Below are 25,678 nucleotides of genomic sequence, written 5' to 3'. Positions count from 1 at the left end.
GAGTTAAATCAACACTTAGTTAGTTAGTTAGTTAGTTAAACATACATTGAACACCTTGTGAGAGTTCCTTTTTAACTCACATTTGTATTAGGGAGTTATTAATGGTTAATAACTAGGTTGTGAATACTTTATAGACCATTAGTAAATAGTTACAAAACATAAAATGTGTAATAGTGTAAAATAGTGTAAAATGTGTAATAATTACAATATATAAAACATTACAACATCATTAAGTCAACATTATATATATAAAGTCTGAGAAAATGTAATTTAAATATTATTTGAAATTTTACTTAACCATTAAAGTGATATTTGTTGGTGTCACTTTAAATGAGACTCCTTTATAAAGGGTTTTGTAATAATCTATGATGGAGTTAGAAAATATATAATAATAAAGAAAAAAAATTATAATTAACAGTGCAACATTACAACATTATTAAGTCAACATTTTATATATATATATATATATATATATATATATATATATATATATATATATATATATATATATATATATATATATATATATATATATATATATATTTATAAAGGGTTTTTAAAAAAATCTATGATGGAGTTTATTAATGGTTAATAATTAGGTTGTGAATTAAAAAAAAAATGTTGATATTACTTAACCATTAAAAAAGTTGTATTACTTTTTTATCATAAGTCCTGTTATTTGTGAGTCTTACTGTGAAATGTTACTAATTATTGCCATTTTAATTTTTTTTATATCACTTATATAATCATATGTTTATAGAATAGCATAATATTGTATTTTAAAGAACAATTATTTATTTATGTATTCTTTTTAAGTATATTTAAATGTTGGAATTATAATATATATATATATATATATATATATATATATATATATATATATATATATATATATATATATATATATATATATATATATATATATATAAAAGCTATTTTTAAACAGTTATGGTCTATATATATATATTATAACTAATGTGATAATTCATGTAACCGGGCTCTCCCAGCTTAGTAAATACAAACATTTGGCACAGTTGTGGTCAACTAAACTGATTGAGGTCATGACTATTTATTGTACCATAAGTTAATAATGCAAATACTGTGACCGTGACCATATTCTAATGCTAACATGCTTACTTTTTGAGATTATATGATTTTATTTATATTCACCATAGTTGGATTCTTTCTAGCGAACTTGACCAAGTTATGACTCATTTTATTTGAAGCACACTGAAGTTAAAAGACCATAAAAGAATCTTAATCCACAGCTGAGTCATTTCAATACTGAAGTTATTGCTAAAACAGAAAGGATGCGCTAATGACATGATGTTACAGTTATATCTGGATGAGCTGTTCATGTTATTGTGATGTGCTGTAATGTTATGAATCAGTGTCGCTGCAGTTCTGTGATGTTTTTCGGGGCTTTTGTTTTGTCCTCCACACGGCCGGACCACTTATCTCCTCATCTTTATTTGGACGACCTATTTTAAATACTTCCTCTTGATAAACAGCACCAGCTGCTGAGGCTGAGGAGGAGCAGCACAGGGGTTTCTTAGACCGACTGTTAAATATTTGCTTTATGAGAGACTCTTTCAAAGAGATACAGTGCTGTAAAAACGTATTTTTATTTTGACATATACAGATTTATTTTGTTTAGCTTTTTTTATCATACTCACATTTTTCAGATTGATAAACAGACTTTAATATCGGAGGCATTAAAGCAGTTTTTGAATGATAGTTTCATTTATTAAGGAATCAAAGCTATTCAATTCAATCTAGACCTTTGTGAAAAAGTGATCCTAATAATAATAACAACTTGTTATATTAAAATAATACAAGAATTTTATCAGATTTGTAACAGAAGTCAATGATCCAGAATGATCAGTCATGACACTTATAATAATAATAATGCACTATAAATATCTCTATATATCCAGGATTAAAGTAAAAAAACAGAAATGAGAACAGTGTGAATTTTTTTTTTTTTTGCTAAAAACAGTAAAAAAGTAGTACCCTGATGGGTGATATGGCACCATTTTTCATGGTATAATATTATTTTTTGTATATAGTATTAAATTTATGTTTTTAATGTATTATTTCTATTTATTTATTGATTTATATTTTTAATAGTGTGGAATGTAGAGAAGATCAAAAAGGATAGATTCATTTCAGTAAGGAGATTTAAAGCATTTTTAAAGCCTGGAATTGGATATTTTAGAGTATAATAGTTTAGAGTACAATGTTTTAATGCATTTTTATTTATTTATTTATTTTTAATTTTTATTTTTTTGCTAAAACTGTAAAAAAAAAAAAGTAGTACCCTGATGTGATAATTAGGGGTATATATGGCACCATGTTTCAGGGTATAATATTGTTTTTTTGTATATAGTATTAAATTGTGATTTTAATGATTTGATGTATTTTTATTTATTTTATGAATTTTTTTAACAGTGTGGAATGTAGAGAAGAACACACAGGACAGATTCATTCCAGTAAGGAGATTTAAAGCATTTTTAAAGTCTGGAATTACCAAAAACTACTGACTACTGATCCACCACAGATATTATGGATGTGTTTGGTGGAGCTCCCCGTGTTCTCAGGTACCCTCGCCCGGTTCTGGTGAAACGTGGCTCGGATGCTCTTCTCAGATGTCAGATCGGTGGAGATCCTCAGCCGGATGTAGTTTGGGAGAGGAAGAACGTGCCCATCGTTCCGGATGGGCGCTACTGCATCGCCCAGGATGGCAAAGTTTACACCCTCGCCATCTCTGGAGTCACTCTGGAAGATGCTGGACAGTACATCTGCAGAGCTAAGAACAGCATCGGCGAGACGTACGCAGCTGCAACTCTCAAAGTAGAGGAGCAATCTCAGGAGGACCAGCTGGAAAAGCCATTTCAAGTACCGGAAGTCCAGCAGGAAGTCAAGGTTGTGCCACCTGAGCAAGAAATTAAGACCTTTCAACATCATCAACAGATACAACCTACACCAAAACCAGATAAAGAAGCAGATCTATTCCAAGACAACAGGCCTCGCTTCCTCATCAAACCTCTATCTTTGAGAGTAGACCGTGGTGAAGATGCTGCGTTTTCCTGTAAGCTGTGGGGTGACCCCCTGCCCGAGGTGGTGTGGGAAAAAGACGGCAAGCAGCTCAAGGAGATCTACGAGAGCGCCCACTTTCACATAGGCCAGCAGGACGGAGGATGGTTCCAGCTGAAGATCTTTCGGACGCGAGCTCCAGACGGTGGAGTCTACACCTGCAAGGCATCCAACAAGCATGGCACCACTGTGGCTGGAGCCGTACTGCTTGTGGAACCCGTGCCAGAGCACCGAGGCGAAAACCACCAGAACGGCTTCACCAACGGCCACTGGTCCCCAAACCAGAGCAAGGAAAAATACCCAAGAGCCAAACACTCCAAAGAGCCTCAACTGAACGCAGCCAAGGCCAAGAAGTTCACCGTCACCGAGGGAAAACATGCCAAATTCCGCTGCTACGTCACTGGAAAACCCAAACCGGAGATCGTGTGGAAGAAGGACGGAGAGCCTATCGAACCTGGGCGGCGCCACCTGCTGTTTGAGGACAGGGAAGGGTACTACACCTTGAAAGTGCTTTACTGCAAACAGCAGGACTGTGGACTCTACATCTGCGCGGCTTCGAACGCTCTGGGGAACACACTGAGCGCGGTGCATCTCTCTGTGAAAGGTACAGTATGCATCTCATTAGAAAAAATCTGAATGCCAATGAAAAGTTACTTTATTTCAGTGATTCGGTTGAAAATGTGGAACTTATATACTATTCTTTTTTTGTTATATACTTATTCTGTTTATTGTTCTTTTATTGTTAATGATTATGGCTCAGAGCCAATAAAAACCCAAAAAATTATATATTAGAAAATTTGAATATTGTATAAGACCAATTGGTACTTTTGGAGCAGTGTGGGCAGTGTGCCAAGTCCTGCTGGAAAATGAAATCCACATCTCCATAAAAGTTGTCAAGCAAGTTGTCTCTCCCAACCATCACTGATTGGTGGAAACTTCACACTAGACGTTGAGCAGTTTGGACTGTGTGTCTCTCCACTCTTCCTCCAGACTCTGATCCCTTGATTTACAAATAAAAATTGGTAAAATTTACTGATGATCAGTGATGGTTTGGAGAGTCATGTCTGTCATCTGCTGGTGTTGATCCACTGTGTTTTATTATCAAGTCTAAAGTCAGTGCAGTTTTGTTTTCCTGCAAAATCGTACAGCACTTCATATCTTACAGCTTCCCTCTGCTGAAAACAACTTTTATAGAAATGCGGATTTCATTTTCCAGCAGTACTTGGCACACTGCCCACACTGCTTACCAAAAGCACCAACTGATCTTATAATATAATATTCTAATTTTCTGATACACTGATTTTGGGGTTTTTATTGGCTGTAAGCTTCAAAATCATCAATAATAAAAGAAATAAACACTTAAAATAGATAGTTCTCTGTGTGTAATACATGTGTATAATATATGAAAAAAGCATCATGCTTTCATATATGTCACTATATATAAATAACCTTTAACACAGGCGTTGGTTCAGCTATGTGTTGAGTGAATGGTAACCGCTGCACATCGCCTGTCTCTGTGAATACCAATCAGAGGTCACCCCACTCTCTTTAAGGACCCCTGAGCCTGTGGGATTTATCAGCCAGATATTCTATATTCTTTCCCGCTGACTAGATAATACAGCATATTTACTGTTTCCAGCTGTCATGCGGGTAAATGTCACCTGGTTAAATCTGCTTTATGGATGATCTTTGGCGTCTCTGACAGCTCTGCTGTATAACCTTCACTTTGAAACAGGATGACAAGCATCAAAGAAATGTCAGATCAAAACAGAAAAAAAATATTTTTTATCCTCAGGACCGCCGGTGCGGTTCAAGCGGGGCCTGCAGGACACGGAAGTCAGAGAGCGGGATGTTGCTGTTCTGGAGTGCGAGGTTCCTGAGGAATCGATCCCCACAGCGTGGTACCTGGAGGACCAGAGGCTTCAGCCGGGCAGTAAATACGGCATGGAGCAGAAGGGCACGAGGCGGCGGCTCACTATACGAGACGTGGGAGCAGACGATGATGGAGTCTATCTGTGTGAGATGCCTGATGGAGGGAAGAGCATTGCAGAGTTGGCTGTTAAAGGTGAGGTGTTTACTAAAAGTGTGCATATTAATACTACACCATTTACACTAATTGTGCATATTTATCTACTAGAATTTAATCCACATCCACACAAGTTTTACAACACAAAGAGTGATAAGATATTCTTCAAGAAACAGCGTAAGGGCCAAAGCAGACCTAAAAAACAAGAATTTCCTCACTGTGTTTAAAAAAAGGTCTTCATAACTAAATTTCACATTCTGGGTCCGATTTTAGTACAGTAGTAAAGTAAAATTAATACTCCAGTAGATACAGATACAACATTTTAGTACTTAAGTGCAGTAGTCAATCTTACACCCTTGGCCCTATTTTATTAATTCATAAGCAAGCCGCCAACCCGTGCACCATATTGCTTGATTTAGTTTGTGCCACTGTGACTTTGCTATCGTAATGACAGGAAAAGTACACCTTGCTCGACTCAAAATAGACTAGTAGACTAGACTAGTACTGTCTGTGTATGTATCAGATAATTAATGTTATCTATACTGAGTTTTGAGTAGGTTTGTGTGTTTATTATATTAAAGGGGAGGTGCTAGACTAGTACTGTCTGTGTGTTTATTATATTAAAGGTGAGGTGCTAGACTAGTACTGTTTGTGTGTTTATTATTATATTAAAGGCGAGGTGCTAGACTAGTACTGTCTGTGTGTATTAGATAAATAATGTTATCTATACTGAGTTTTGAGTAGGTTTTTGTGTTTATTATATTAAAGGGGAGGTGCTAGACTAGTACTGTCTGTGTGTTTATTATATTAAAGGCGAGGTGCTAGACTAGTACTGTCTGTGTGTTTATTATAATAAAGGTGAGGTGCTAGACTAGTACTGTCTGTGTGTATTAGATAAATAATGTTATCTATACTGAGTTTTGAGTAGGTTTGTGTTTATTATATTAAAGGTGAGGTGCTAGACAAGGTGCTAGACTAGTACTGTCTGTGTGTGTATCAGATAATTAATGTTATCTATACTGAGGACCCTAAGAGGATTTTTAGGACGCCCCAATTAACATAAAGGAGTTTATCTTGTAGGTACGATTGTGAAGAAGCTTCCTCGCAGGTTGGAGGTTTTGGAAGGGGAGAACGCAGCGTTCTGTGTGGAGGTGGAGGAGGAGGAGATGGAGGTGTACTGGTTTAAAGATGGTCTCCAGTTGAGGGAGACGCATCAGACCATCATCAAATCCTTCGGAAAAACCCACATCCTGGTCTTCGTCAACACCTCGTACCAGGACTCCGGCACCGTCACCTTCGTAGCAGGAAGATCTAAAACAAGCTCCAAACTACGAGTTAAAGGCAAGATATCAGATATTAATTTACAGACCCTGTTTATGGCCTACATATAAATGTGTAATTTGTTTTTATGAAGATACTGTTTTTATGAATATTTATAAGATGATGCTTACTCATGGAAAACAACACTACATAAATAAATGTACAGTACAGGTACATGTCTGTTGCCCCAGGTTAAAACAATTTATACTGGTAAATGTACCCAAAAGATGATATATAAATACTAATCATACTTTTAAGCACAAAAGGTACAAATATGCCCTAAAACTGATTACCTGACAGATACACTGCATTAACTTTCACTTTTCAAGTGGGAAAAGTGCTTATTTATACTTTAAATAACCTTAAATACACGTTGACAAATATATATATATATATATAAAAGCCTAAAGTAACACATTAATATACAGTAGTAATCCGTTATTTGGATAGCCCCAATAGTATTAAGGCTCATTCATGCTTCCTTTACACATGAAACTCAATGTTATGTTTCGAAATGCTCAATGGACAGTGCAGTTATCAAAAACGTTATAATGATGGAACTGGCACTCATCAGGACTCTGCCCCGGGAAAAAATAGAAGAGTAAAAGTTTCCTCTGTTGTACAGGACAAGTTTATCAGAGTTACCAGCCTCAGAAACCACAAGTTAACAGCTTCCCAGATAAATGCTTCACATTATATATTATGTTGGTTTGTTTAACATTATGTGTTCCTTCATACTCTGATAAATCACTTCATTATTAATTTACTATGTAGGAAAAAAAGTAAAAAATAGCCCAACATCTTGAGCTGATTGCATACTTTTTTGTGCACGGTCTCTTATGACTGATCTGTCGTTTTTTCCCCGTACCTCTGCAGCTATACGACATTGTCCTCCCATCTGTCCTGTGGAAGTCCAGATGAACACAGATTGTCCGAACGGTGTCCTCCTGTCCTGGTCTCCCTCTCCTAACTTACAGAACTCCACTAAGTCAGTGTACATGGTGGAGTTTCAGGAGGCGGGGTCTCAGGAGTGGCAGAGATGTTTGACGACAGAGACGGGGACCTCAGCGGAGATAACGGGGGACAGTGTGCCGTGTGATGGGAAGTACCGCTTCCGGATCTGCTGCGTTAACAAATACGGCCGGAGCGGCCATGTGGAGTTCCCTAAAGCCGTGCATCTGGGTAAGAAATCAATTTTTGGCCCCAAAATTAACTCCTGTTAATGGCACTCACTCCTGTTACTGGCACTCACTCCTGTTACTGGCACTCAGTTCTGTTACTTTTTATAAATCTACAGTACCTGGTCCAAAGATTAAAACTCCTCTGAGGAACGCTGTGGTGACTGAAGGGGAGGACGCCGTGTTCTGCATTGAGCTCTCCGCCTCCATGATCGGCACCTGGTTCCTCAACAGCACTCAGCTGCAGGCCAGCGAGCGCGTTAGCATCAGCCAATCAAAAGCCCTGCACACCCTGCGCTTCCACAACACGCCCCAGGTGTACGATGGAGCCGAGATCACCTTTATCGCCACTGGAGTCCGAGACTCTGCAGTCCTGCAGGTACAAGGTGAGGAGCTTTCGCCATTTCTGTAGTTTTTCATACAGATTTTCTTTGTTTTTACTTTTTTTTTTATCATACTTATGTTTTTCAGATTAACAAACACATTCTAATATCAGACAAATATAACATGAGTAAATACAAAAAGCACTTTTTAAATGATAATATCTTTTATTAAGGAGAGAATGCCAACCCTGGTGGCCACACATTTTTTGCTGATGATGTGTTTCGGGTCATTGTCCTGCTACAGAACCTAAGTACACCTGAGCTTAAGGTCAAAAACTGATGCATAAATATTCTTATTTGTGGAATTTTCCTATCTATAATCTTCAGGATTTTCTGGTAGAGACCCGAATCCATGTTTCCATCAATTACAGGAAGTTATCCAGGTCCTTTAAAAAAAAATTCTATTTTTTACACAGGGCTGGATTGGTTTGGATTGCTTTTTTCACTTAATACATAAAATTATCTTCAAAGAAAAACACTTTCCAATTTTCCTCAGGTTGTATTTGTCTGCTATTAAACTTTGTTTGACAATCTAAAAAATGTAAGTATGACAAAAAGCAAAAACAAAAGAAATCTGCAAGCTCTATATGTGAAATGATGCTATTATACTCTTAAAAATGGAGAGTGTTTAAATAAATTATTAGTTCTATATGTAATCATGACAACTGTTGTTGTTTTGTTGCTAAGTTTAATGTTTTTTATGCAAAAAATAATCTTATTCTGTAGATATTACTACAAAAATACATTTTAAAAATGGGTCAGTATACAGTAGCAAAAAATATGATTCTAATTTTGCTGCATACTAAAAAAAAACAAATAAATAAATTATAAAAAAAAAACAAAATGCCTACAAGTGGGAAATTACATATTATATTTACATGAATGCAACCCAACATTATCATAATTTTTTTTTATCCTATTTCCTCTATATGCATTTTCAGCTATTTTTCTCATTATTTTAGCTGATTTGTTTGCGCTCTCTGTAATTTTTATGTGTTTATTATGTGTTTGATGTGTATAATGTATGTTTCAGCTGCTGTGGTGAAGTTCGTTCCTCAGTCAGAGGCGGATCAGAATAAGCGAGTGGAGGCAGGAAGCCCCATCGTTCTGTACTGTGAGGTTTCCCACCCTGCAGCCGAGGTGCGCTGGTTTAAAGACGGGCGGGAGCTTCACCGAGAGGAAGGGCTGAATATCCAATCAGACGGCAACATGAGGAGGATCGTTATCCAATCATCTGAGTATTTACACTCCGGGGTTTACACCTGCCAATCAAACGACGATGTCATCACCTTTAATGTGAACGTTGAAGGTAAAGATTACACTGGCTCTACTACAGCTCTGGAAAAAATGAAGAGATCACTTCAGTTTCTGAATCAGTTTCTCAGATTTTGCTATTTATAGGTTTATGTTTGAGTAAAATGAACATTGTTGTTTTATTCTATAAACTACAGACAACATTTCTCCCAAATTCCAAATAAAAATATTCTTATTTAGAGCATTTATTTACAGAAAATGAGAGAAATGGCTGAAATAAAAAAATAAAAAAATAAGCAGAGCTTTCAGACCTCAAATAATGTAAAGAAAACAAGTTCATAAGTTTATAAGTAAAGTTTTAAAAGTTCAGAAATAATCAATATTTGGTGGTTTTTAATTACAGTTTTCATGCATCTTGGCATCATGTTCTCCTCCACCAGTCTTACACACTGCTTTTGGATAACTTTATGCTGCTTTACTCCTGGTGCAAAAATTCAAGCAGTTCAGTTTGGTTTGATGGCTTGGGATCATAAAATCAAAGAAACTTTTTTTTCCAGAGCTGTATAGTCAAAAAGTCTTAGATTGTACATAAACCTATTTAATGTTAATATTATTTAAAACAATGTAAGTACTTTTGAATTACTGTGTTATACGTAATATATTTAGATATTATGTGATGGTTGTGTTCATGCTTTTTTTCAGTATCCTGATCTAAATGGTTATAGGATGCCTACAGTAAATAATACTGCTGAAATGATTGAATAATTATCTTTAATATTAACTAAATACCCCCCCCCCCCCCCCCCCCCAGCACCGCAGGCCAGGTTTGAGAGTCTGAGCGAGGCTGAGAGGAGCAGGTCTGTGGAAGCTGGAGAGCTGTTAGTGCTGCACTGTGAGGTTTCTGATCCGGATGCAGAGATCTGCTGGTTTAAGGACGGAGAACCCGTCTGTCTCCACAGCGGGGTTCACCTCCAGACTGACGGAAACGTCCGGACTCTGGTGATCGAGTGTGCAGACTACGATCACTCCGGCACATACGAGTGTCGCTCTGCTGATGATGTTGCTGTGTTTCAGGTGGACATTACAGGTGACCTGGAGGACTCTCTGTTTCTGATATTTGGAATTTTTTATATTTTCTCTTTTAACCCTCTTTTACACCATCAAATCATCTGTCCCTGTAACCCTTCCTCAGGTAACATGCCCATGTGGGGCCTGTATGGACACTTCATTACCCTACTTAAGTAGAAATGTAGGTTATCTACAGTATATTTTACTGTAGTAATTATTTTACATTTTCACAGAATAATCTGAACTTTCTAGTCCTTACATTTTAATAAATCAGCCTCGTTACTCCTATTTTTAATTTCATTTCAGCTGGTTTTCATTCCAGCTTCTCATCGTTCAATAAAACCCCTATCCAGATAAATCTCTCCATCCAGATGTGTAGAGAAGTATAAACACATACCATTCCGACTCCCTATTGGTTTATACTGTGATCCATCACACCTGCACACATTATATTGTTTTATAAACTTTTTAACCATTATAATACAATTTCAATGATAGTAATGCCACTTTATTCTCGAAATATTACGACTTAATTCTCAAATTATTACAACTTTAAACTTGAAATATTGCGACTTTATTCTTAAAATATTATGTCTTTATTTTTTTAAATATGACGACTTTATATTTTAAAATAATACAACTTTATTCTCAAATTATTACGACTTTATTGTTGAAATATTACGACTTTGATCTCAAAATATTACGACTTTATTCTCAACATCTCAAATAATTGATTGGGAACACTTGTTTACACCTTTGGGTAGCTCCATTGAGACCCAGTAGGGTTTTTTTCACCTGGGCTGTAGTGATGAAGACCCAACTTAGCCCACTTTCCACCCATTTGAGCCCCACATGAGCATATTGGCTGGATCCACCTTTTCTATAAACATTTACACATTTTTGAAAGCTATAAATTTGTGAATTGTTGAATGTTGAATGCTTTTAATTTAATGCAGAATTCACTGAGTGAAGCACCTTCTGCCTTATTTAATGCTGAACTATTTCTATCTAAACTGTTTTCCTTCCCATTTCTTCTCCTATTTTAATACTTTCAACTTACAGTACTTACACTGGAAAAACCCCATAGAAATCACCTTTTTATTCCATTAAAGCTGGATTTATCTAATTGCATGGAAAAAAAAACCTAAAACCTCTGTCTTTCAGGCTCTTTCTTTTCATATAACTCAACAATGACTAGCTGATCCCATTCAATCACAGATAACATCACATTACATACAAGTGTCCTTTCTTATCCTCCAGGTCCTCCGGTGTCGTTTAAGGAGATGGCAGCAGAGGAGAGGCAGAAGAGCACTATGGAGCTGGACCCGGTGGTGCTGCACTGTGAGCTCTCCAGGCCAGACGCCTCCACCCTCTGGTTTAAAGAAGGAGTCGAGATCCTCCAGAATGATAATTTCACCATCCAGGCCGAGGGCACCATGCGCCGGCTCATCATCCGCTCGGCACAGCTCAGTGACGCCGGCTCGTACACGTGCCAGGCTGGAGAAAACACCATGTCCTTCACTGTTAATATTAAAGGTACTGTCAGGAAGTACTAGTCTAGCACCCAAGCTCAGAGTTCAGCTTCCAAACGCCTCTTCATCTAGTAGAAGTAGTTCTGTTCCTAAACTCATTCATTATTATATTATTTTTAACCCCTTAACAGACAACCCTGAAGAGATTAAGAGGAATCAGCCACAAATTCTGTATGATTAATAAGCATAAAAAATGGAAAACTGTAAAGAAACGAAAGGTTTGGAGGACAATGAAGTGGTCAATTTGTAAAATATTGTAAAATATTGTTTTTAAAATCTGAAAAGTTCGGGAAAGTGCCAATTTTATGATTTTTATACATCCTAATTTGACAGTCGCAGATTTACTTCTATATATTTGATCATTTTTATTGCAAATACAGAGAAAGAGAAATCCTCAAGATATAGCTATGTAATATCAGGCAGAACATTAACAAAAAAAGGGGTTAAACCCTCTATAGCATGGTGTTGCCCTAAGGCAACAAAACCACTTTCTTGTTGATTACAACTTTAATTTTTTGATAATGTTTCTTATGTATATTTAAATATAATGTCACAAGACAAGCCTCTTAAGTCTCAATTAAATAAATTGAAGCGAAAAGAAAATTCGGACAATCTCTCTTAAAGTGGAGAATTATTTTTAGGTGTTCATTTTTTTGTTTTGTTTCCTAAATCCTTATTTACAGTGGTTTTCATATGTGCTGTCAGACCTCTGTTTAAAGCAGTGCTTACTGTTTTCCTAGTAATAAATTAAAATTTGTGCCGCAGAGGATTAAATATATATTACTTTACGTTTATATGCATGTACGTAATAATTTGATAACTGCATACAGCAAACTATACTTGACAAATCAAATAACTTTGATTGTACATCTGTTTTTTTACATATAAAAGCTGCAGAGTAAATCTTTTAACTCAGAAACATGCTAAGAATTCTTTAATGTGGCAGCGATTGTTTTATATTTTGCACTTGTCCTTAAATTTCCTATGAAATATAAGCTATTTCATGTTTAAACTGTGTTTAATATAAAAGCTGCAGGTAAGTTTAAAGAGATTTTGCTTACTATTCTTAAAGAATGTAAGTTTAAATTAAATGTAAAGGAAACAATAGCTTGTGCACCAGTTTAAAACATGCTAAGTTGTTATATAAGAACTACAAATTGTAATCACTCAGATATTTACAGAATTAAGATTCTATTTTGAATATTATTAATTTTAAGTAAATCACCTGTAGCTCAAATTTCTTTATTTAATTTTTTTAACAGAGCCTCCAGTGACTATAGTGGAGCCTAAAGACGATGTTCGATTGGAGCGCTACGTCTCAGAGGAGATCGTACTGAACTGTGAGCTCTCTCGCTCTAACGGAGACGCCTGCTGGTTTAAAGACGGTCTGAAAGTAAACGAGGATGAGAATATCCGTCTGAGCTCTGAGGGTCCGTACAGGAAACTGAGCATCCTCTGCGCCTCCAGGAGAGACGCGGGAGAGTACGTCTGTGATACAGGAGGAGACTCTGTCTTCTTCCAGATCAGCGTTACAGGTAAAAACCACTGAACACACAAACTACACCTGTAGAAATGAACCCTGCTGATTTTATTACCAGTGTTTTAAAATACTGTTACATATACAATATAATTACATGATGAGGGTTGCGCATTGCAGAGCATATCACTTGCACTGATGCATTGCACTGATTCATTGCAACCACTTAGCACCACCATAGCAACCACCTGGGAGACCGCTAAACCACCTGACAAGAGAATAACAACCCCCTGGTAGGGGGTTACTTGGGTATAGCAATCACTTAGCTTAGTCTTCTAGCATTGAAAACGCCTTGCAACACCATAGCAACCACTTACAAACAACCACAGCAACAACCAGGGATGCTATAGCAAAACCAACTGGGAAAAAAAAAAATCATAAAAACAATATTATTAGTAGGAACCATAAAAACTGTGCACTAAGTTTAAGCCTTATACAAGGTAGAGCCACCTACAATTCAGGCTTTCAGTTAACAGCTGTGCTGAGCTCCCATTTGTTCTAATATTCCATATTCATAGTCACAAACTTAATTACTAAATCAAGAAAAAAAATGACTTTCAAGAAAAATATTTAAGTCAATCCGAAAAGAAGAATTTAAAATATTATATTAATTATCTTCAACTCTAGCAAAACAAATTACTTTCTGGATAAGATAGATAGATAGATAGATAGATAGATAGATAGATAGATAGATAGATAGATAGATAGATAGATAGATAGATAGATAGATAGATAGATAGATAGATAGATAGATAGATAGATAGATAGATAGATAGATAGATAGATAGATACTTTATTGATCCCCGGGGGGAAATTCTTGATAGGGATACATTCTATAAATACTAAGAAAGTATATTTAATGTGTTTTGTAATAAAGTATACACAACTGAAAATGTTATTTCAGTAATATTTACCTAGTTTAAACATAGTTAAATTATCTTAAGAAGTAAGTTTACTTACGTTTATAAAGGTAGAATTTGCAATTGATTATTGAATTAATGAAAATGAATTTTGAAAAGGAGTTATGAAATAGAAATGTTCACATAATGATTCTACTCTATGATCTCACTCTGTGATCTGCTGGTTCATCAGAAGCTCCAGTGCGGATCGTATCTCCAGCCGAGTCTGAGGTGGACGTCTGTCTGCTGGCGGGAGAACGGCTGGAGTTGAGCTGTGAGATCTCGAAGGCGGAGGCGGAGGTGTGCTGGTACTGTGATGGTATGGAGGTGGAGGAGAGTGAGGAGCTCGTACTGGAGGAGGATGGAGTTCACCGCCGGCTGATCATAACCCGGACCACCATAGACGATTCAGCAGAGTACGTCTGTGAAACCGCAGACGATTCCCTGACCTTCTGGGTCAAAATAGAAGGTAAATTATCCTGTAGATATGTGGAAGTGTTGCTGTGTATTAAATATTTATTGTTCTATGTTTAGTGTACTATGTATATGGTGTGTATATATATATATATATATATTGCTACTGTGCATGTGTATATGTTTTAAATATGTTCAGATCTAATTGCATCATCCTTACATTATTAGTTAAAATATAACTTTAAATAATTGTAAATTCGTGGTATATCCTATCTGAAGACAGATACCAAGGAATAGCAACCACCTAACATCCACTTAGAAACACCACAGCAACATCATAGCAAAGCTACCACCTTGGATACCATAGCATCCACATAGCACTACCATAGCAATGAAACATCCTGGAATATAATAGCATCTGCATAGCAATACCACGGCAACATCACTGCAAAATCCTTAGATATCATAGAATTCTCATAGCAACACCATCACAACAGCACTGCAACATCCTTGGATACCATAGCAACACCACAACAACAGCATAGCGACATCCTGGGATATCATAGCATCCACATAGCAACATCACAGCAACAGCATTGCAACATCCTGGGTTATCATAGCATCCACATACTAATACCACAGCAACAGCATTGCAACATCCTGGGATATCACAGCATCCACATAACACTATCACATCAACAGCATTGCAACATCATGATATATCATAGCATCTGCATAGTAATACCAAAGCAACAGCATTGCAACATCCTGGGATACCAGATCATCTGCATAGTAATACCACAGCAACAGCATAGCAACATCCTGAGATTTCATAGCATCCACATATCAACCACACATGCAACAATATAGTAACCATCTTAGCAATACCATAGCAACAGCATTGCAGCATCCTGGGTTATCATAGCATCTGCATAGTAATACCAAAGCAACAGCATTGCAACATCCTGGGATACCAGATCATCTGCATAGTAATACCACAGCAACAGCATAGCAACATCCTGAGATTTCATAGCATCCACATATCAACCACACATGCAACAATATAGTAACCATCTTAGCAATACCATAGCAACAGCATTGCAACATCCTGGGATATCATAGAATCCACATAGCAATACCACAACAGCAGCATAGCATCCTCCTAGAATACCATAGCAACCACTAAATGACCAATTTGGTAATTTTGGTAGCTCCTTTAAAACCAGTGAAGAGCTTCTTTTTATCAAATTCGTTTGAATGAACTCAGACAGCTGGTCCAGAACTTGGTCTCTCATCCTCTCTGGTGTTTTTGTATCTCAGAGCCTCCTGTAAAACTCTCCAGCTCTAAGAAGATAGATGGTATCATGCAGACGTTTGCCGGAGAAGCTGTGGTCCTGGAGCTGGAAGTGTCTCGAGAGAACGCTGATGTGTGCTGGATGAAGGATGGAGAGAAGGTGGAGGAGAGCAGCAACATCACCATCACTGTAGACGGCCTGATCCGCAAACTGATCATCCACTCGCCAAAGCTCTCAGACTCCGGCCTCTACACCTGCAACGCTATAGACGACACCATGGACTTCCAGCTCAAAATTACAGGTACGCATGAACTGCTTCAATCACGTTCCAGGATTATTGCAACAATCATATGTGTGCTTCACTTACAAATGTAGTTTTATAGCTAATATGTTGTCCAAGTACCTACAATTAGAGTGCATATAGTTTTTAATAAGTTTATGAGTCCCTTTTTTTAGCAATCTATAGGCCAGACGTCAACCGTGCATCATGCAGCTGGATTTAGGATGTGTCAGTGTGTCTTTGGTAGTATCGTGCAAATGCAAAAAGCATGCATTGCTTGTATATTTGTAGTGTTTGTGCATCGTGTTTAATACAAGCCAGTGAGTGCCTCACGCACGACGTACCTGCAGAGCTACGATAAGTATGGATGAGTGACTATTGACTGTTGTCCAGGTTTAAATCAGTCAGTGGCGCACCTGTGTTTCCACTGGCAAATTCAGTGTAGATGCATTCCTACACTTTGGAGAGACTCACAGTCCAAACTGCTCGAGGTCTAGTGTGAAGTTTCCACCAATCAGTGATGGTTTGGAGAGACATGTCTGTCATCTGCTGGTGTTGATCCACTGTGTTTTATTATCAAGTCTAAAGTCAGTGCAGTTTTGTTTTCCCACAAAATCTTACAGCACTTAAAGCTTCCCTCTGCTGCTGACAACTTTTATAAAGATGTGGATTTCATTTTCCAGCAGGACTTGGCACACTGCCCACTCTGCCAAACAAAAGAGACACTGATTTCTGGGTTTTGATTGGCTGTCAGCTTCATAATCATAAACAATAAAATAAATAAACGCTTAAAATAGATCACTCTGTGTTTAATACATCTATATAATATATAGAGTTTCACATTTTGAACTGAATTACTGATATAAAGTAACTTGTATTGTAATTGACACTTGATTTGTCTTTATTTGTGATTGAGTCTTTAATAGATATTGTCTTTCTTTATACTCTTATCAGAATCTCCTCTTAAAATCCTGAAGAAAGATGAGATAAAGACCGAGTACAAGGCCTTGCTCTCGGATGACATCGTGCTGGAATGTGAGCTGTCCAGACCTAACGGTGAAGTGAAGTGGTATAAAGATGGAGGGCGTATCGAGGAAAACGAGCGATTCTGCTTCGAGGAGGAAGGAGCGTTCAGAACTCTGGTGATCCTCTGTGCGGAGCGGGAGGACACAGGGGAATATTTACTGGATGCGAAAGATGACAGTATTTCATTTCATGTCACTGTGCAAGGTAAAAAAAACATATACAGTTGCCTAAAAAAAGCATTTTTACATTTTTCAGATTATCAAAAAGCTTTAATATCAGAAAAAGATAACCTGACTAAATATAAGAAGCAGTTTTTAAATGATGATTTTATTTATTAAGGAAAAAATTAACCCAGACCTAGCACCATAAATTAACTGTGTTGTAAAGCTAAATTCAATTTCTCTACTAACCACAACCAGGCCTGATTACTGCCAAACCTGTAGAATCAAGAAATCACTTAAATAGAAGCTGTCTGACAACATGAAGCAGATAAAAGATCTCATCTATCAGTCTGGAAAAGGTTATAATATAAAGTCATTTCTAAAGAACCACAGTGATTCACTATTATTCACTAATGGAGGAAAAACATGGAACACTGGTGAACCTTCCCAGGAGTGACCGGCCAAACGATCTAAATTACTCCAAAAGGGCATGAACAACTCATCCAGGAGGTCAGAAAAAACCCCAAAACAACTTTATTTAAAGAAATGCAGGATCTCACTTGGTATTCAATGGTATTCAAGGGAGAGTTTTAAGACAAAAACCACTGCTGACCAAAAACAACAAAACAGCCCATTTCACATTAAATCATCATTTAAAAACTGCCTTTTATATTTACTCAGGTTTTATTTTTTTGGATATTAAAATAAGTTTTTAAGCATGCTAAAAAATCGAAAGCACTCCATACATTTGTTCTTTTATGTTTATAAATGCATTATATCACAGCTGCTGTATACAGTATGTACCCGTATATTCTGAGAAGTTGAGGATTGTGTATTGGTGTATTTCTGTCCCGCAGAGCCTCCTGTGAGGATTCTGGGAAACTCAGGGCAGCCTGATGTCCAGGAAATGGTGGCAGGTGATGACCTGATCCTGGCGTGCGAGGTGTCCCGTGCGAACGCACCTGTTCACTGGCTCTTTAACGAGAAACCACTGCTTCCTGACTCTCGCATCAATATCGAGAGTTACGGCACACTGCGCAAACTCACCATCTCCAACATCCAGCCCTCCGACTCCGGGAAATACATGTGCGATGCTGCTGATGATAAAATGCTGACTGTGATTAAAGTGCAGGGTATGGAAAACCAGCCTCACTTCAATCCATTTTAATACAGATCACAATACTGAAAAATGTACTGCCCTTTTCTACAAAAATGGTTAATACATTTTATCTTCTGAATTATATATGGAGAGGAATTAGTGCCAAATTGAAAAGCATGTGTGGGCTGTTAGTGAATTAGATGCCATTTCCTGCATTCTGAGGCATTTTTAGCATTTTTAACAATATACAATATAATAGTAAGGAAAATAGTAAGGAAAATATATATTTGTTATATAGTTGATATAGTTGATATATAGTTGATAATTAAATGGCAATAACTAGGCAAAATTCTAATATATATACAACATATATACAACATATTTACAACATATTTCATATTTACAACATATTTATATATATATGACTATATATATATGTTGTAAGTTAGTACAATACATATTTTACATATATATATATATATATATATATATATATATATATATATATATATATATATATATATATATATATATATATATATGTAAAATATGTATTGTACTAACTTACAGTTGCAGACTATCTCTCCATAAATCTCCAAAAATTCATGCATTTCATTTTTAATTCATGCACTTTGTCAAGCAGGGCCATATAATAATTAATGAGGTGCAAAAATCCACAAGGAGATATTTAGCATAATATACAGGAGAAATTGTTCTTAAATAAATAAGAGGAAGAAAACAAACAGAATAATGAAGTAATTATAAGACTAATATTTAGAATACCTCATATTTCACATCAATCATTACATTATATTATTTTTTATAAATATTTCATAACACATAACTCAGAGAATAGTGTATTGTATTGTATATATTATATATTATATTCTCAGAGCTTCAGGTGTTAAATATCTGTATAAATAAATGTGTTGAATCTTCACGTCCTCCAGAGCCTCCGGTGGAGTTCCTGGATAAGGAGGACATGGTGATGGTTACGGGTTATGAGGCGGAGAGCGTCACTCTGACGGCCGTGGTGTCCAGGAGCAACGCCCCGGTGCGCTGGATGAAGGACTGGACGCCGGTCAGTGGTGAACGCTTTTACACGGACAGCCAGAGCCTGACGCGCACTCTCACCATCAACCCTCTGAAGAGATCTGACGCTGGAGAATACACGTGTGATGCCAATACAGACGAGCTGCACTTCAGTCTGCTGGTGAAAGGTCTGCAGGATTTTAAACTCTTTAAATTCTGTACAGGTTTTTCATTGGCTAAGACCGGCATGGTGATAAAGTGACTTGATGGTGAACACATTCACCTCCCAGCACTGGAGTCTTTGGTTCAACTCCATATCTGGGTGGAGTTTTAATATTCCCTGATAAAAATAATAGAGAAATTATCACTTTCTCTGATTTTACTATTTACAGGTTCATGTTTGAGTAAATTAAGCAATTTAATTTTGTTTTATAAAGACTTTAAAGATCATTCTTCTTCCTATTGATTACGTTTCCAACATTTTTAAGAGGGTTCTGCAGGTTTTTCAAACTATTTCCTGTATGAAGAATGTCAGTCAGAAACTGCAGGATGACATTAAGTAACCTACAAAAAGAATGGCAAATGGCAAATCAGTAAGAAGCAAATATAATAAGATCCGCCCCAAACTTTGCAAAAGACCATAAGAATTGGACCATAGAGGACTGATGAGTAAGATCATCATCTCTAATAAGTCCAATTTCTATCCAAAATAGGAATTTTACCTTCCTGACTAAACATATATAGTCAATGTAAAAAATATTTTATTTAACTTTGAGAATTCTGAAGCATTTCTATTGGTATATTCACAAAGGAATTTGGACACAAATGTAAAAACCAGCTGCCAGATTAATCTTTTGAGGTTATTATGAATTTTACGTTTGCTGCTGTAAATTTAAAATAACAAAATTTCAAAACCACACATTCAGTGTGGTTTAATGTAGCTGGTATATGGTACCTGAAAAAATCCTATCATTGTTCTATCACATTTTTTACAGCTGAGTTGTGATTGATTCCATGTATTTTTTAATTGTGTGTTTTGGATCCTTACAGAAATGCGTATAAAGTTTGTAAAGCCGCTGGTGGACAGCGTGGCTCATAAGGACGGTATGATCACTCTGCGCTGTGAGGTCTGTAAGGCGAAGGCTGATGTTCAGTGGCTGAAGGACGGTATTGAGATCATCCCCAGCCGCCGCTTCTCCATCCGGGCCGACGGCACCGAGAGGAGCCTCACCATCCACCGAGTCAACAAAGAGGATGCTGGAGAATACGCCTGCGAGTCTAAAGACGACCGAACCAGCGCCAGGATCAGAGTGGAGCGTGAGTAGGCTGCTAGTGTAAGAGCGCAAATATCCTTTTGAGAAAGGCTTCTGACGGTACCGTACTTTTCAGACTATAAGGCTTATTAATTATCAGTAAACGTCTATTTTCTGGTCTGTTTTCGTACATAAGGTGCACTACATCAAAGTGATTTAAGAACGATGATTGTTACTAACTTACACCGACCAATCATCAGCAATCTATTTTCACGGTTCACACCCCAGCGCTGTTAAAATATCATCTGAATTTAGAAATATACAGTATCTACACTGATGGGTGTGGTGGTTTGGAAGTAAATATATGTTGTGTTTCTGTCTCGGCGGTGGGAAATGCAGGTGCGCAATTGACTTATTAAAACCCTGACAACAGTCAACAGTCAGTCACACCCAATCATATCTTAGCCGTGCAGGAGCGCACTCAGCATAGGTACACCCTTCGATAGCTATACACACACACACACACACACAAACAAGTCCATAATTTTTTTTTTACATAAAAAATAAACAGCATAAAGAATAGAAAAACATTGCTGTTCCCTTTAATGAGCAAACTGATTGGTTTATTTCACTTTACGCCTAAAATGAACTACACCCATGATTAATTAAGAGAATTAGTTAATGCTTTTTGCACGTCATAAGGCGCATTTTTTTCACCCTCATTATACCAAAGCTCACCGACATGTCTAAAAACCTAGCTACACGATGCACAATTGACCAGTGCACTATAGATCACTAAAATAAGCCCATACATTTACACTCTCATCATGAGCCGTCTTCCCACAGTGCCCCGTGTGGTGGAGTTCCTCACCGAGCTCCACAACACCACCGTGATGGAGGGCGAGGAGGCCACCTTCAAGTGCGTGGTGTCTCCGGATGATGTTCAGATGGTCTGGCTGATGGACGGAGAGATCATCAAACCCAGCGAGCGAATCTTCATCGAGCAGAACGGCCTGTGCCACACGCTGATCATCCGTAACGTGCAGCTGCTGGACTCCTCCAGGATCACGGCCGAGGCCGAGGGGGTCGTCTCTAAAGCCAGTCTGAAGGTTCAGGGTGAGTGAAGCCGAGGGGCTGATTTATGGAAGTAGAGTTTCTTGGACACACAGAGTAAACATGAGGTACGGAGGCGGGGTTACTCCAGTGCATTCACTAAACATGATTTATAGTGTCTGCATTACTGAAGGACACTGATACATGTGTTTACACTGCCTGGGTTGGATCAAAGCTGAATCATAGCAATTCTTTTTTTCCTAGACATGTATATAACATATCCTTAGAGTGCAGTTTTTGGTATAATATGCAGCTCTGGAAAAAATGAAGAGATCACTTCAGATTCTGAATCAGTTTCTCTGATTTGGCTATTTATAGGTTTATGTTTGAGTAAAATGAACATTAATCAACATTTCTCCCAAATTTCTTCCAAATTCCAAATAAAAATATCGTCATTTAGAGCTTTTAATTGCAGAAAATGAGAAAGAGCTTTCAGACCTCAAATAATGCAAAGAACACAAGTTCATATTCATAAAGAAGTTTTAAGAGTTCAGAAATAATCAATATTTGGTGGAATAACCCTGATGGTTTTTAATCACAGTTTTTTTTCATGCATCTTGGCATCATGTTCTCCTCCATCAGTCTTACACACTGCTTTTGGATAACTTTATGCTGCTTTACTCCTGGTGCAGAAATTCAAGCAGTTCAGTTTGGTGGTTTGATGGCTTGTGATCATCCATCTTCCTCTTGATTATATTTATATATTATATATCTGTATATATTAGGTTTTCAATTTGTTAAAATCAAATAAACTGATAATTTTTTAAGTGGTCTCCATGTGATAAAATGGTATAAATAAGATATAAGATAATGTGGTTAGTAAAGGTTTCATCATTTAAAATGGATGTATTAATTGTTTCAGTAATAATTAGCCATAAAATGGAAAAAATGGAAAAAGCATATCAGCTACTTAACAAATTGCACCAAAAAATGAATGAATTTTCATGAATGCTGTTTGAAAATCAGCATCTTCACAGTTCTTCTGGGTCTGCTGTTTCTCAGAGGCTCAGGTGCTGTTCACTAAGAGGATGGAGGCGGTGATGGCGGAGGAGTTTGGAGAAGCCGTGCTGGAGACGGAGGTCAGTCTGGAGTCGGGGGAGGTGCAGTGGATGCGGCAGGGCGTGGTGATCCAGCCGGGGCCGCGGCACACGCTGATCCTGAACGGCCGCAGGAGGGGCCTGAAGATCACCAACCTCAGCCTGTCCGACCGCGGCACCTACCGCTGCGAGACCCTGCACGACCGCACCCAGGTCAAACTCAACGTGGAGCGTAAGTGTGGATTACGTAGCAAAATTAACATACGTTATTTAAAGAACCAATCATGACGATTATCTTAAACCATTTCATTTTAAATATATGTAATTTCATATTTTCAACAACTATTTCAACAACTTCCCATATCCAGGCAGTTTATGTGTTCTTGCTGTGGTACTCCTGGAGCTTTCATCTTGCTAATTTGTTGCTAATTGATTGCAAATGAGTTGCTAAATGGTTGCTGTGGTATCCTAGGTGGTTGCTATGCTTTATCTATGTATTTGGAATGGTTTCCGAGGGCTTGTCATGGTGTTAAATGATAAGTGATGGTTTAGCGGCTTCTGTATTATCAAAGGCTATTATCAAAGTTGCTATGGTATTGCTAATAGGTTCAAAGACGACTTCATGGTGTTGCTTGGAAGTAGTTAGCGCCTGCTATAGTATCCTAGGTGGTTGCTAGGAAGTTGTGTGTTAGGTCATTCCTGTGGTATTCAAGGTGGTTGCTTTGGTGTTTCTCATTGGTTGCTATGGTGTTTCCTGATATTGTGGTTGTTTGCTGGTTGATGTGGTTTTGTGCTATGGTGTAGGTGAGTGCAACTGCTATGGTATTCCAGGCATTTGCCATTTTGCTGCTCATTGGTTGTTGTGGTATCCTGTGGTGGTTGCAATAGTGTTACAGGTGTATTTGTATAATTGTTTAAATAGCTGTACACACACACTTAGACTGAACAATCTGGAACTGGAATTGGTTTCAATATATAATAATCTACCAAATTCACTGCAAAAAAATACAATGACTGATAATAAAAATAACAAAAACAATAATATAAATCAAACTGCAAGAACTGCAATATTTCTCTATTAGTGAAAAGTGCAATACAATACATCACTGACAGTAGTGTAATAATTCTGTAAGAGTTCTGAGGATGAATGTGCTAAAGGTACAGAGAGTTTTGATGATTCATCTGAGGATATCAGATCAGCCTCGGCCTACTTAAGCTCTAAATATGAAGGTGATCTGATATCCATTTCTGTGTTTTCCTCAGTGATTATAAATAGCAGTGGTGTTGTGCAGTGCAGTATTTCTACATTAAGAAACATCCATTTATTTAAGGCAACACTGAATAGATCTTACGGGAAATATATCGTAAAAACATACGTTTTCTAAAGTAATGTTAACAGATAATATCTTTCCATACGTACTATTTACTTTCCAGTCCGTTTGGAAACAAGTCTATGTTCACATTATAAGGATAAAGTGACTCAGATTTTAAGTTTTGTTCTATAGTTGATCAGTGAATATATAATTACATTTAAATGTCCAAAATTCATGTTTCTACTAAGTGATAAATTACCCATCTATGGTTGGCAAACCTTACTGAAGCTTAGTGATTACACGTTCAGCAGAAAATAGCCAGATCACCCGTTTCCATGGCTACAACACTCTGTTTGTGTGCTGTTGTGTTCTATACCTGGCAAACCTGTGTGTGGAAATTGGACTGGGGAAATGGGGATGGGCAGATTTCTATATTGAACCACACAGCTAGAGTAAGAAAATACTGTCTGAAGCTTAAATTAAGAATGTTTCCTGAGTTACTGCAGAAAATATAATTCTAAATCCCTTTTTAAACATTAAGGTAAAATGTATACAATGTAAAAAAAAAACAGTTGTACTTGCAATAGGTTACTCATCTGGATTAAAATATTATATATCTGTTACTAATAATATATTTCTACTATGGTCATCTGTCACTTTACTTAGAGTGTACAATGATGCATTATATTATAGTGCATTTAAATTAATATAAGCTAATATAATATTTGACATAAGTATTTTATAAGTAATTCATGAGAGGTTAAAAATAATTTTAGCTATAATATTGTATACATTTCTTTAAATGTTTATAACCATGTTAATAAAATGCTTTATGAATGCATTATAATGTGTCATTAGCATGTTTATAAGGTATGATAGACATGACATTCGTAGAAAGTGTTTCCAAAAAACAGCATATGTAGTATTCTTAAAAAAAAAAAACTTTACTAAACCCTGAGAGCAGCTTCAGAGTATGTGTCTGACCTCTAATGCTAAAGGCATGTAGCTCAGTGCTATCACATATAAAAATAAACTCAACCTGCTGGCTGGATAAAGTCTGTTTGTGTGAGGGGAGACTGATGAAACCGCAGTATGTCATTTCAGAAAGGGTAGTAGGGCTTAGCTAACACTGCTTTTGGATATGATGCATATTAGACACACACACCATGTTGGTGCACAACTCTAGTGAAAATAAAGTAGATTAAAGTATACTATATGCTATAGTGCACTAAAGCACTTACTCTGAAACCTCTGAAAACCTAAATAATATGAAGGCCAAGGACCTCACCAGACAGATAAAGCTGTAGAGATAAAAGTTTAAAGCAGGTTTATGTTATAAAAACACAACTTAAGCTTTGATCC

The 25,678-nt window shown here is 37.0% G+C and overlaps 1 protein-coding gene across 2 annotated transcripts in view; it reads left to right on the top strand.

Moving 5' to 3' along the window:
* obsl1a (obscurin like cytoskeletal adaptor 1a) overlaps window positions 1-25,678 on the top strand; it is a 36,709-nt gene that overhangs the window by 569 nt on the left and 10,462 nt on the right. The window contains exons 2-18 of one of the 2 annotated variants that reach the window (XM_049479862.1): window positions 2,452-3,700; window positions 4,892-5,161; window positions 6,203-6,463; window positions 7,319-7,624; window positions 7,740-8,006; window positions 9,037-9,312; window positions 10,069-10,344; window positions 11,586-11,861; window positions 13,120-13,392; window positions 14,487-14,762; window positions 16,028-16,303; window positions 17,237-17,512; window positions 18,327-18,602; window positions 19,519-19,788; window positions 20,651-20,917; window positions 21,700-21,969; window positions 22,969-23,235. In XM_049479862.1, the coding sequence (XP_049335819.1) occupies window positions 2,566-3,700; window positions 4,892-5,161; window positions 6,203-6,463; window positions 7,319-7,624; window positions 7,740-8,006; window positions 9,037-9,312; window positions 10,069-10,344; window positions 11,586-11,861; window positions 13,120-13,392; window positions 14,487-14,762; window positions 16,028-16,303; window positions 17,237-17,512; window positions 18,327-18,602; window positions 19,519-19,788; window positions 20,651-20,917; window positions 21,700-21,969; window positions 22,969-23,235 (5,518 nt within the window). In that variant the 5' untranslated portion in view covers window positions 2,452-2,565. The remainder of the gene's footprint in view (window positions 1-2,451; window positions 3,701-4,891; window positions 5,162-6,202; window positions 6,464-7,318; window positions 7,625-7,739; window positions 8,007-9,036; window positions 9,313-10,068; window positions 10,345-11,585; window positions 11,862-13,119; window positions 13,393-14,486; window positions 14,763-16,027; window positions 16,304-17,236; window positions 17,513-18,326; window positions 18,603-19,518; window positions 19,789-20,650; window positions 20,918-21,699; window positions 21,970-22,968; window positions 23,236-25,678) is intronic. The other variant, XM_049479863.1, reaches the window with a different exon arrangement.

Source organism: Astyanax mexicanus, chromosome 5 (genome assembly GCF_023375975.1).
Source record: "Astyanax mexicanus isolate ESR-SI-001 chromosome 5, AstMex3_surface, whole genome shotgun sequence".
In the NCBI taxonomy this organism is placed as follows: Eukaryota; Metazoa; Chordata; class Actinopteri; order Characiformes; family Acestrorhamphidae; genus Astyanax; species Astyanax mexicanus.
The sequence above is the reverse complement of the archived record's forward strand: the minus strand, read 5'-3'. Positions and strand labels throughout refer to the sequence as shown.